The sequence below is a fragment of the Dipodomys spectabilis genome, unplaced genomic scaffold (genome assembly GCF_019054845.1).
Source record: "Dipodomys spectabilis isolate Male_0828 unplaced genomic scaffold, ASM1905484v1 ptg000094l, whole genome shotgun sequence".
NCBI lineage: Eukaryota > Metazoa > Chordata > Mammalia > Rodentia > Heteromyidae > Dipodomys > Dipodomys spectabilis.
The window spans coordinates 2,969,117-2,982,731 of NW_024870771.1; the positions used below are offsets into that span (position 1 = coordinate 2,969,117).

General features: G+C 37.9%; 1 protein-coding gene across 2 annotated transcripts in view; it reads left to right on the forward strand.

Annotated features, from left to right (window-relative positions):
• Fat3 (FAT atypical cadherin 3) overlaps positions 1-13,615 on the forward strand; it is a 525,564-nt gene that overhangs the window by 419,217 nt on the left and 92,732 nt on the right. For both annotated transcript variants that reach the window (XM_042685232.1, XM_042685233.1), the window contains exons 7-8: positions 5,585-5,860; positions 8,734-8,944. In XM_042685232.1, coding sequence (XP_042541166.1) covers positions 5,585-5,860; positions 8,734-8,944 — 487 coding nt within the window. The remainder of the gene's footprint in view (positions 1-5,584; positions 5,861-8,733; positions 8,945-13,615) is intronic.

Here is a 13,615-nt window from a genome sequence, read left to right on the forward strand (position 1 = left end):
ACATACATTTATTCTTAATGTGCTTATGATAGAAATGTACTAAGAAGTGGTATAGTGGAATCAATACAAAACTGGCTTCAAAAGGTTTGGGTTTGAGTCTGGTGTGGTCCTCTTGTTTTGTCCTTATGATCCTTTGATATTTGCCCCACTGACTTGTTAGTTAATTGGAGATAACAGTCTCCAGTGGACTATTCTGCCCAGGTTGGTTTTGAACTGTGATTATCAAGTCTCAGCTTTCTGATTAGCAAAGCTCACAGGTGTAAGCAATCAATGCTTAGCTTCCCCTACTGTAAAGTTAGGATTATCAATCTGACACTTATTTATCTGCTGTAATACGAGTGAAGGCTGATGATTTTTCTACACATACATTCAAAGATAAAATTTATGAGGAAAAGTATATGGGGCATCATCTTTGAAATCTTGATTACTCAATGTCTAAAATATGGTTCTGAAATGCAGCAGAGGCAGAACAGAATTTCAGTAATTTAGGACTTAATTGGTTCTAATAAAAGACCAAGCTCTTACCCTACAACTCACCTCGTGAGCTCTTCAAGCCATAAGTCTTTATAAATTAGAATTTGGCATCTGCCCAGACTTAGCTTAGAAAAGCCTACAAAACCCAAAATGTTTGTGGTGGGTAGTACAGAAACCAGCTCTGAAGAGGCTTCCTATATAGGGGTTTTCTCCAGCTTTGATTCCATTGTACTTCTTCAGGCCTTTCAATTACCATTTTGAACACAACTTCTTTGAGAGTTGCTTTGCTTTGTTTGTTAGTTCAGAAGCTCACAAATGGCCCCAACTGTGGGAACTAAAAAGCAAATAGGGAGCAGGAAGTCATTGACAGAGAAACACTTGTTCTGACTATAGATTAGGCAAGCAGAAAGAGGCAGGCTTTTCAAAAGCACATCAACTTTGAGATTTCACCATAGGTTTGTTGACCCTGTCTATATAGCTAGCTCTGTGAAATTAAATATTTTAGCATCCTAACTAAATTATCTTTGAGCTTTTTCAAGGAAAGAATTACTAAGACAGGAATCAAGCATGGTTTTGTAAATACACTGAACTTAAAAATAATACCCAAAACTACTGGCGCACATCTCAACCTTTTTTCAAGTACTGACTCCAGGACAAATGTTGCGCCATGTCTTGGTGCAGAAGTGACAGCACTGCTTCCTTTCTCTCATTAAGAAAAGCCTATCTGCATCAGAGGGATGACTGTGCAGCTGCTGATGAGCACAGTCATGTTTTAGCTGCCATTATTTTTTAAATGAATAATTGTTTGCATTGCAGTCAAATACTAGCATTCTATTTACTGGAGAAGCATCAGAGAGTTTTCTATTACTCAAGAATAAGATGATGTCACTATACCTACATTATGTAACATGTACTACACAATGCAGTAAGACAAAACAAAGTCGTTGTACCCTAAGAATTATAAAGAAAAAAACTAATACTATCTTCATGGCATGTGATGTAATTATCTACCTTAAAAATAGTACTGCAAATGATAAGAAAACTTAGTAAAATATTAGGTTATAAAATTAACATACAAAAATGAAAACATTAGTAAAATATTAGGTTATAAAATTAACATACAAAAATGAAAAGGTATCTTGCATGCAAAAGAAAATTATACTGATTATAGCAGCATTCTAAAAAGAATTCAAAACTTGCTTAGAGTACCTCAGACAAACAAACCAGTGATTTGAATAATGTAAAAAGATAAAACCTGGCATTGGAGAGAAGACTACATTCTAAAGAAGACAGTTATCCCTTAGTTAACCCATACTTTTCCCAAAATTTCAATTTAGAACTATGAAGTTTCTGCCAGATTCTATACAAGTGGACTCTTACATTTGTAAAGAAGTTTTGCAAGAATAAAATGAGATCCCTCTTTTGCAAATATCAAAATGTATTATGTAACCTCTACAATTAAAATGTTTTGTATATTGTTTTTTCTAATTGTGAAAATACCATACAGAGGGGGTTACAATTACATGGGCAAGGTAATGAGTACATTTCTTATCAAGCATTGTTGCCTCCTCCTTTGTTTCCCCTTCCCATCTCCACCTCCCACCCCCACCCCCATCCCATCCCTTGGCCAAAGTTGTAAAGTTCATTTTTTCGACATAACGACTTGTACATCTCATTATTGCAGTGGGTCCACCTGTATCCCTATTTAAACAATTTGTTTTTTCCCTTCCCCTCCACAAATTATACCAGCATCAAATACAGTAAAAGCAGGGGTTATACTGTGGGGGAGGTATATTGTTGAATGAAAACACAGATGAACCATTGGGACAGAATAGAAAAATCTAGCAAGAAGGCAAGTGACTAATGCCTTTCATTCTAACTACAAAAGAGGCTGACACTGAGTATCTTGGTTCAAATCCAGCTCAGGCAGGAAAGTCCATGAGACTCTTATCTCTAACCAGCAAAAGGCTGGAATTAAAAAGAAAACAAATACAACAGCAAAAGGCTGTATGTAGTTCAGTCTTTGAGTTCAAGCCCCAATACCAGCACAGAAATAAAGAGAAATCCATACTAATTTCATATGCTAGATTAGAGAATAAAAATGGCCTCTTCGATCAAAGGAAAGTTTTCTAAAACAAGAGCTCTGAAATGATTGCTGAGCCATGTGCAAAGAAAACAAAAATAAAACTGAATCCATTCCTCATATATACACCAGGAAAAATTCCAAGAGAATAAGATATATAAAAAGAAAAGAAAATGAAACATATGAATGTTTTGAAAAACTGTGTGTTCATCTATAACCTGCAAGTGCAGAAAATAGCCTAAACTATGACTTCAGATCCAAAAACAATAAGGAAAAGGATTGGTATATTCACTTTTGCATGGCAAAAAAATCACTGTGAGCAAAATAAAATTCATGACAAAATTACACACAACTTTGCATTTTGTATCTCCAAGTTTCCAAAAATAAAGAGAAAGACCATTTAACTCATAGAAAAATGAACTGGTATAAATAGTTTCACAGAAAAAGAAATGCAAATGGCCCTTAAATATATGCAAAGATGCTCAGCTCACCTATAATAAGAAATATGATAAATAAAACTACACTAAGATATTATTTCTCTTCTATCACATACTCTTTTGGCAATGCTATGAGAGACAGTTATTCTTACATCTGATTATGAGAATGTAAAATAATAAAGCCTTGGGGGAGAGGAAATATGGAAATACCAAATAAAACTACAAAAGCATTTATCCTTTTATCAAGTCATTCCAGTGCAAATATATGCCAACAGAAATATTAAAAGTCATGGGTAGAAGGCTCTTCTTTGTGTACTATTTCTATGAGCAAAACTTGGAAACATCTTAAATGAACATCAATGGTAGACTAGTTAGTTAAGTATGATATATCTATCTCTACCTATTGGAACAATCCCTATCTCTGTTTTACAGGATATAGGATACAGTGTGGGTTCCTCAACAGCATCACTATTGACATTTGGGGTCAGATATTTTTTTAGGGTCTTTCTGCTGTCTTGTGAATGTGCTTAGAAGCTTCCCTGGTCTATACCCACTAGATATCAACAAAGTCCCTTCCTGTAGTTATAACAATAACAAATGCCTGTAGACATTTTCAGAGCTTCTCCAATTGTCACCTGGGAAACAAAAATCATTCCATTTGAGAACCCATCTGGAGAAAGAGAGAATAGTGTAAAGAGGAAAGGGCAAAGAAACCAAACTTCTTCGAACATTAAGTTTGGTACCTTTACATATACTTAAAAAATTAAATTCTAAAATAAAACCCCAAATGTGGAAGTAAGTGAAAGCAAATGATTTTAAAGGTGTATCCAGCCATTGCTATGTTTCATTGGAGAATTATTTTAAGTGATTTTAGTCATGCTAACACAACTTCATATTCCTACTTCTTATTCCTACTAATACAACTTCTTTTTCCTACTTAAACCCTGAGAATTAATATTAAGTTGTTTAGAATGGCCTTAATTGCAACATAATTGCAGTGCCCATGCTGTATTATTATTCCGAAGTTTGAGCATGTATTTTAGATGAAAAAGTGACTAATTATGACCATGTCATTGAATAAGAGAAATGTCTCTGTGAGGGAAAAGAGAAACAAGTAGGAAAACAATAATGCTAGTTAAAATCCCTGATGCTCCAATTTTGAATTGGAAATGTCAGTATGAACTCATGAAATATTTATTTTTTAATTCTTTCCTACCTCTGCCTAATAAAAAAATTGAAACATAAACAATCTGCAGCAACAAGTATTGCTAATAATTGTATATGATCTCCAAATGCCATTTTTCACTGAAAAGAAATCAAGGCTTTGGGGAGAAAAGAACAGTTCAGGATTTGAGCAGAAAATGGGGAAGATGGAAATATAGCTATGGTTCAAGTGGAAGAGCACCAGCCTGGATCAAAAAAAAAAAAAAAAGGACAGCCAATAACATAAGGTCTTGAGTTCAAGCCCCAGCACAGGCACAAAGAATTTTTTTAAAAGGAATCTAGCTGTTCATGGCTCATGCCTATAATAATCCTAGCAACTCAGGAGTCAGAGAATCAGCCTGGACACAAAAGTCCATGAGACTCTTATCTTTTATTAACCACCCAAAACAACAGTAGGAATGTGCGTCAATGTGTGGTCAGGCTCTGAAGACTGGCACCCACAGATATATTTGAACATGAATTGAGTATTTCATATTAAAAATTACTGTTATTGCCATTTATGTACAACTATGCTACTGTGTCTGCTAATGTGTACATTTGCATTTATTCCTAGGGTCCCTATCTTTTTGAGATATATACTGAAATTCCATGTAAATGAGACTTACTTCAAAAACAATTCTGGGGTAATTCCATGTAAATGAGACTTACTTCAAAAACAATGCTGGGGTAGCAGGTGGGGATGAATGGGAAGACAGATGAAACCAGGTTGATAGATGTCATTGTCAAAGCTGAGTGATGAGTATGTGCGCATTCATTAGACAATTGCTTTTTGGAGATTTTAATCACAAAGTGCCTTATGAAAGAAAACAACTTAGAAACTGCATTTTAACTACTGCAACCTTGACCAGACCCTTCCCATTGGAAGGACAGCCACAAGGTTTGGATGCTGGTTGAGCAGCTCTGATTACATGGAATGCACCTCTGTTCACCCTCCCTGTCCTCTGCTTCTTCTGTACTGCTTTCCCTGTCTTGTCACAAAAATCCACCATGAGAAGAAGCACACACAATGAGAACTTAACGAAATAAGAACTTCCCAGGCGAAGGTCACCTTGTTATCATTTACATTATGCCTCCAATAATTCCATGGAATCACCACCTTGTAGTGGCTGTCTCAGCTGTTGAATTAATAGTGAGAATATTGACTAACTCATAGTTTATGTACCTGCTAATGTGAACTGCTGGTTTATTGTTAATTATAGAAAGTTGGGGTTTTTATTTTGTTAAATACGAGCTTCCCTACATGTTGAGATAGCTGTAAGAATCTAGGATGAAAGTACACAGAGTGAGAGGAAGGAAAGGATTCGTTCTTTTATTAGCAATGAGTGAATTAGAGTTAGTCATCGGTATTATCTTCTTGTAACTATAGGTATTTATCAAAGTACTGGATAATAATGATAATGGCCCAGAATTCTCTCAGCCAAGTTATGAAGTGACGATTTCCGAAGATGTGCTTCCAGACACAGAGATCCTGCAGACTGAAGCCACGGACAGAGACGAGAAACACAAGCTGAGCTACACTGTCCACAGCAGCATCGACTCCATCAGCATGAGGAAGTTCCGCATCGACCCCAACACTGGTGTTCTATATACCGCCGAGAGGCTGGACCACGAGGCTCAGGACAAGCATATTCTCAATGTAATGGTAAGACCCAGCTGCTGTTTTTCTCTCCTGACAGAGCCATGAACTAGTCAAGACACACACTTTAGTCTTCAGCAATACAGAGCCCTTCAGTCTTGTAAGCAGTCATGAATTCAGTCTTTTCCACTGCCAGCTCTCATTCAGTTTTACCTTTTTTATTTCAGTGAAGCATTGCTGTGGTTAGATAGCAACTCTCTCTATATATATTACCAAATGAAATGTTAGATAGGTTCTGCAGAAACTAGCTGTTCAGTAAATGCTGCTGACTGTCGGGCTACAGAAGGAAGAATTGCGCTCGGGGATTGGTATGCATCCAGAAGATTCATGTTGAAAAGCTTTTATAAAAATTCCCTTGTAATTTAATCACAAGGGTGATCAGTTACTCAGTCTGTGTCATGCACTGTCCTTGGAAGTATTTTGAGACCCAGTTTGTCACTTACTGCACTGGCAGTTGGACCTCATGTTGATTGCAAACACCAGCATACAAAAGATATTTCAACACAAACTGAGGACACAAAATAAGGCCAGCAGAAAGTGAGAAGTCTCAAATTATGTTCATTTATGTTCCTTCAAAGTACTGAAGGTACCTCGCTTTTTTTATATACAAAAAGCTTTTTATTATCTTTAAAAGCAGTTTATAAATCGAATTCATTTTGATCAGTCACCCCTTTCAAGATCACCCTCTTCGACTCACTCTCCCCTTACTTTTCTTAAATTGTAGTAGATACACTGAAGTCTTGACTGCATTCTCCTCCATTTCCTCCTTATCCTCAAGTTTGGGCTGAGCACCAGTGGCTAACTACCCAGGAGGCTGAGCTCTGAGGATCATAGTTTGAAGCCAGCCCTAGCAGACAAATCCATGAGACTCTCTAATAACATACAAAACACCACAAGTAGAGGTGTGCCTCAAGTGATAGAGCATCAGCCTTGAGTGAAAAAGCCAAGCAAGGGTGTAAAGCTGTGAATTCAAGCCACATTATGGGCATGCATACACACATACCTACCTACATGTAAAGTTTGGCTAGTTTACATAATTGAGAAGAGAGAGTTGTCTTTGACAGATTTATGGTCTATAGTCCATCCCTCCAACAACTCTAAGGCAATGACAGCTTATTAGAACCCCATTGCATTCCTGAAACCAGGAAAGCTGACCAAGACTTAATCTTATGCACTAATTCACTCTTAAATACATGAAGAGTGAATGTAATAGCCCACTGATTATGACCTTTCACCTTGTGAGACTGGAAGTCTTTAGCAAGAGGGAAGTTGAAAGCCCTGCTCCAGACTATGCCTCTTAGCCAAGACTCCAAGGAACAGAGGGGCGAGTTGCAGAGGGCATCACATGCATCTCTCTGTCCTTGAATTCACTCAATCAACAGCTATCTGTCAAGCACATAATTGCCTACCATGCAGTGTTCTAGGCACTTAGGACACAAAAGAGACAAAATCCCTACACCCTTTGAGCTGACGTTCAATTGTAATTGACCTAGATTTCAAGAATATCAAAATTGACTTCAGCTTTATCCTTGGGTGTGGCAGCCCAGTGTTTAGATATTCAACACATTCCTGTTTGCTGAATTTGCATGATTTTTTTTGCCGAGTTTGCATTGTTTCTTCCAGGGGAGAAGCCTTGTGCTGGTGACTAACTCCATTCTCATGGTTCTTCCAGTCATTCTGTTCATTTTTTCCTTAACAAACTCAGAATTTAGTTTGGTCACCCTCCACAATTTATCATCTACAATTGAATATGGGAAAAAACACAAACAAAAAAATGATTCCTTTGTGCTACCTTTCTCTAAGCTAAGCTACTTTAGTTATTTTGCTCATTCCTTCTAGGTATACATTTTGTTTCAAAAAAGAACAAAAACACTTTCCTTGATGGCTGTTGTCCATGTATTTTCTAATTCCTTCACAACTCTCTGAAGTTATACAGTCAAAAACTAAGCAAGCTAAGAGTACATATTTGATTAGTGCTATATAGAATTACCAAAATTGGTTGATAAGCCAATTGTTTATAAGTTTCTGCCATATGCAAGCCTGGAAAAGCTTTGGTCAGGTTGCATTGGGGCTCCCAAATTTAGAAATTATGATTGGATTCATCTTATCAGTCCTAAGGGCTCTCCATCCCTCCTTTGTTAATATTGAATCTTCTTGCCTGCAAGTGCCACATGCTGACATTGCCAGCACTCTCCTGCTTCTCTTGCTTCTTCCAGGAAGCGCAGTGCAATGTTTGGTTCTCACTCCCTCAGAGGCCATTCTCAGTGCACTTAGGCTGGCACTTACTACTTGGCATTACAGGCTATGTCTCTTTTATATTTCCCAATAAACTCTAGGCTTCTTGAGGATAGAAAATGCATCTAATTTGCTATTGAACCATTAGAGCTCAGATGCCCAGTCAAAGACCTACATATAATGGATGACGATAAATGTGTTCTGAATGAGTGGCAATTCATGGCTAACACTGTATACATTAAACTCACTCAGCTTCTCCTCCAACAGTGCTTCCATCCACCCTCCATGAGCATTGGAGATCCACATAACAAGAGGGAAGTGGCTGTGTGAAGGGACTAGAACCAAGAGCTGGATCTATGGTATCCAGGCATCCAACTAAGCACTGACTATAGGCCAGCATCCAGCAAAACAATAAAATGATATTGTCCCCACCCTTGATTCACTCCAGACATTAGTAGAGCACTTAGCTCACAGTTTTTCTCTTGTTAATGCTGCTCTTATCAAGCACCAGCCAAGTGCCTGGGACTGACTGGATCAAGCACTCTGCATGCATTATCTCATTGTGTTTTCCCTACAGATGTAGCCACATGCAAGATTTGTAATGCAAGATTTTAGTCCTACTGCTTCTTGTATTTTGCCTAAAGGTCAGAGATCAGGAGTTTCCCTATCGAAGAAACTTGGCCCGAGTCATTGTGAATGTGGAAGATGCTAATGATCACAGCCCTTACTTTACCAACCCACTGTATGAAGCATCTGTGTTTGAATCGGCTGCTCTGGGATCAGCTGTTCTGCAAGTAACGGCTCTGGACAAAGACAAAGGGGAAAATGCAGAACTCATATATACCATAGAAGCAGGTGAGAGTGCAGCACTGGCGCAGATATCAGCATGATGCATGACCTTCGACCCACAGCAGTGTATCACAACTATATAAAATTCAGATGGCTGCTACTGAAAGGTGTCCAAATGAATATTTTAGCCAAGTAAACTATCTGTTTGTGTGATGATTATATATCAAATTCTTAGCATTTCAATATCGATAGTAATCTTAGACTTTTTCGGGAATGGAGAAAAGACTAGAAGTACATAATAAGTTTAATAACCTTTACCTATAAGCCATAGTCTCAAACTAAACAGCCAGAATGTCTATCAACTAAGGGCTGCTGGGCTGTCCTAGGAACTGAATCTTATATATAGTTGGTGAACTATGGGCTGAATAAATCTCCATATGCTTACCCATGATTAACACTATAGAACTGATAGATATGAAGTCTCTTGTTTAACCAAACACATAGTAACTAACACACTTCTTTTATTAAACTTGACATTTAAAAATTGATTAAACATTCAGAAAAAGACTTTATAGTTTACTGACAGTTTGTAAATTGTTAGCTTGGAAACATTTATGACAGAGAAATGAATGCCCAAGTAAGGCATAAGACTAAAACCTGACAAATACCTCTTATCCACTCAGTTTTTCTCCACTGTTCGGTCTATCCTGAATATTCAAGGCATATATTTCCAAAATGTTCAGCAACGTTCCTGTCTGCTGTGCATAATGCCATATACAAGCACCTTTCATGCCAGCAATGGAAAGCTTCCTTCCCTTCATTTAAATGAAGAGCATTTTGTGAGTCGCTGAATTAAAATAGGCATGCTAGAATGACACTTTTAGAATAGAAATGTTAGAAACAGAAAAGCCAATAACCTTCTATAAAAGTCTCTGAATTTTGTGAAAATCTAAAACTCTTCCCATATTAGGCGCTCACATCTTACAGGAGTCTGGACTAACTCTAAATGAAAAGGCAGGCGGGGGTGGGGAGGGTTAAGACAAAATGTTGGTCCATAATGACCACGTAAAGGAAGACATTTCCTCCATTTCTTTTGTGGTGTCCATGAGGTTTCCTTAGTAATGCTGTTTTAAAGCTCTGTGTATCACAGGCATTTTTATCACTTCATTATGTAATCATAGTTCTTCTGACTCTGCAAGTAGTAGCAAGAAACTTGAACACAAATGATTGACTAAATATCACAGAAAAAGTCATCTAACCCAACATTTTTTTGTCTTGTCTATGGATAGTTTTCTGATCTTGTCTTCTTTCTTTTTCTTTGTTCATTCATTCCTTCATTCATATATATGCCTTGTCTCATGTCACCCTTCAAACGTAAGATCTCGTCTAATTTTCTTATCATTTTCTAGCTATTTAATTTTGAATGTCCACCTGCTTTTTCTATTTATCAGTAAGAATAATACTTTTACTTGTCTGATCCAGAAAGCTTTTACACCAATTTGGAGGTTCTCAAGGAATAATTTAACTTACCATCCATCTGAAAAGACTACTCCACTTCCATTTTAAGCTACAGGTCATTTATTTAACAATCAACTGAAGCAAAAGAGAAAGGCTAGTTCTTGAAAACATCTTTTATTAAGAAAATATAAATTTCCAGAAAATACAGAAATAGTTGATATTTTAAAACATGATCACTGAATTTACATGTAATAAGCTAATGAGAATTATCATGAGCACAACAAATTTCTCAGAGCTAGTAGCTGGTGAGCCCCTTCAGAGATGGAGATAACAGCCTTACCCAGGGGCTGGCCTGGCCTTAGCCAAGCAAACTGTCTCCCAGGGAGTAGAGAGAGAGAGAGAGGCACACTAGATGCTTTAGCGTTTTGAACCAACTGACAAGTGGCTGTATAAAATGTTATGTTTTATTTAACTTGTCTCACAAACCTCAGATAAGCCAGATTTTACTCTGTTTACTGGTAGGCTGTAAATTTTCTATCTCTTTGCTTGGCCTCTAAAGTAACTGCTGAAGCTTTTTGCCTGCAGCACTGAGGCAGAGCTGGTACACGAGATTCAGGTCTTACATTAAGCTCCAGTTTGATACTTGGGTATCAAGGGCAGTTTTAAAGCAGCACAGAAGAGATGCTGTGCCAATGGGTAACATAAGGAGACATAAAGGGTACTAAGATGCATATGGGTAATTAAAAGTATTTCACTTGTTCCTTTCTTCTCAGTCATTTCACAAATCAATTTTGAGTACCTTCTTTGTGTCAAGCACTGTGTTGCATCCCAGATAAATAATGATAAATAAGAAGCACAGCTTTGGTCTCTTGGCCAAAAATCTGTAAGTGATAGGTTTCAAGAAAATAAGCAGAGGTTGATTTCTAAAGATTTGAGAAGAGAAGAAGAGAATAAAATGTGTGCTAGTGGTGTACACCTGCATTCCTGTCTACCGAGAGTGCTAAGCTGTGAGAATCACAGTTCAAACCCAGCCCATGAAAAAAAGTCCCTAAGACTTAACTGGCAAAAAGCCAGAAGTAGAGGTATATTCAAGTGGTAGAGTGCCAGCCTTGAACAAAAAAGCCAAAGAAGAGTTTGAGAGTTCAAGCCTGAATTCCAGACATAAAAAGGAGAGAGGAAGCAGAATTTGATTCTAAAAAAAATGGGTCGATAAGATATGTGGAGGAGGAGCAGAGCCTCAAAGTGCAAAACAAGCAGACAGTAGCTCAGGCAGCACACCTACCAAGTCTTCCCTAAATCCCCCCCCACCACAGTGGGTCTTGTTAGGGATGAAGAAGTGTTTGAGAGCCCAGAGGTGGACAGGTCATATTTAGAAACTTTGAGGTAGCACATGGTAGCCAGTGAGCAGTGAGATTTGGTCTGTTTGCATTCATCAAACAGGGTTCCATGCCTGCACATCACTGGAAAATGACCATTGCTCAGATGCCATGATTATTGGCACAAATGCTCAAATCCATGGTGCTATTCATTGAAACTGCAAAAGTTTACTAATAAGATCATTAAACTCCTTTATGTCACAAATGGTCGTACTTGGTAGAAATATAAAATAGTTATAATAATATTAGAAATAGAATCGTTTAGTATTTACATTCTGGAGCTGGAACCACATTGACTTTTTCATTAGATATGTTTCCTCTTCAGAGAAGTTTCTCTTTAAGTCTTTAGCCCACTTATATATGACCAATAGACACATGAAGAAATGCTCAACCTCTCTAGCCATAAAATAATGTTAGAATGACTATCATCAAGAACTCTAATAACAACAGATGCTGGAGGGGATGTGGCCAGAAGGGAACCCTACTGCATTGTTGGTGGGAGTGTAAACTTGTTCAACCACTTTGGAAAGCAGTATGGAGGTTCCTCAAAAGACTCCACATAGAGCTCCCCTGTGACCCAGCAATCCCACTTTTGGGCATTTACCCAAATGATCACAAACAAGACCACACTAAAGTTACCAGCACAACTATGTTTGTTGTAGCATTGTTTACCATAGCTAGAATATGGAACCAACCCAGATGCCTCTCAGTGGATGAATGGATCAAGAAAATGTTGTATGCCTCCATCAGAAAGAATGACATCACCTCATTTGTTAGGAAATGGAAAGACTTGGGAAAAAAATTATATTAAGTAAGTAAGTAAAGTAATCCACGCCCAAAGAAACATAGGCCCCATGGTTTCCCTTATTTTCAATAACTAGTATATGTCTGGGACAAGTAGAAAAAGTCAAAAGCTATGTACATATAACCAGATAAAATGAAGTTAAGCAAAATGAACCCCAAGATAGGGACATAAGTGGTTTTTTCTTTCTTGCCATTGTTTCTAATGTATTTGTAAGGTACCATGTGATTTTTTTTATTGCTTTGTATGTTCCTCCCCCACAGTATAATCCCTGTTTTCACTGTACTTGATGTCTGTATAATTTGGGGAGGGGAAGGGAAAAAAACCAAAATGTTTAAATATGGATACAGGTTGACCCACTGTAAAAATGAGATGTACAAGATACTATGTTGGAAAAACGAACTTTACAATTTGGACGGGGGAGGGGAGAGGGGAGAGTGTAGTTGTGGAGGTGGGAGGGAGGGGATAGTATGGGAAAAACAAAGGAGGAGGCAACAATGCTTAATGAGAAGTGTGCTCATTGCCTTGCTCATGTGGCTGTAATCCCTCTACAGTATTTTCACAATAAAACACTTCTTAAAAATACTTTGTTAAATTTAACCCTTTTTCCTGTTCAGAAATGACAGTTTATTGAATAAGTATGTAGCAGAAGTATGCTCACAGTAGAATTTGTTGTATCTTTCAATGAGCACAGCCTATAACTGTCTCTGGATCCTGGAACCTACCTTAATGACTTAGAGGTTGAAATGGCCTACACTTCTGCTATAAACTGCAGTTCTCATAAAATAAAAACAAAAAAGGAAAACTCTAGATATAGGTGAAAGGCCAAAATCTTTTACTTCTTTTTTTTGCGGGGGGGTGGGGGGGGTGGGGAGGGGAGGTCACGTCATGGGGCCTGAACTCTAGGCCTGGGTGCTGTCCCTCGCTGTTCAGCTCAAGGTTAGCGCTCTACCACTTGAGCCACAGCGCCACTTCCAGCTTTTTTTCCTGCTTATGTGGTGCTGAGGAATCGAACCCAGGGCCTCATGCATGCAAGGCAAGCGCTCTACCACTGAGCCACCTTCCCAGCCCGTCTTTTACTTCTGATTTAAGAGAATCTGA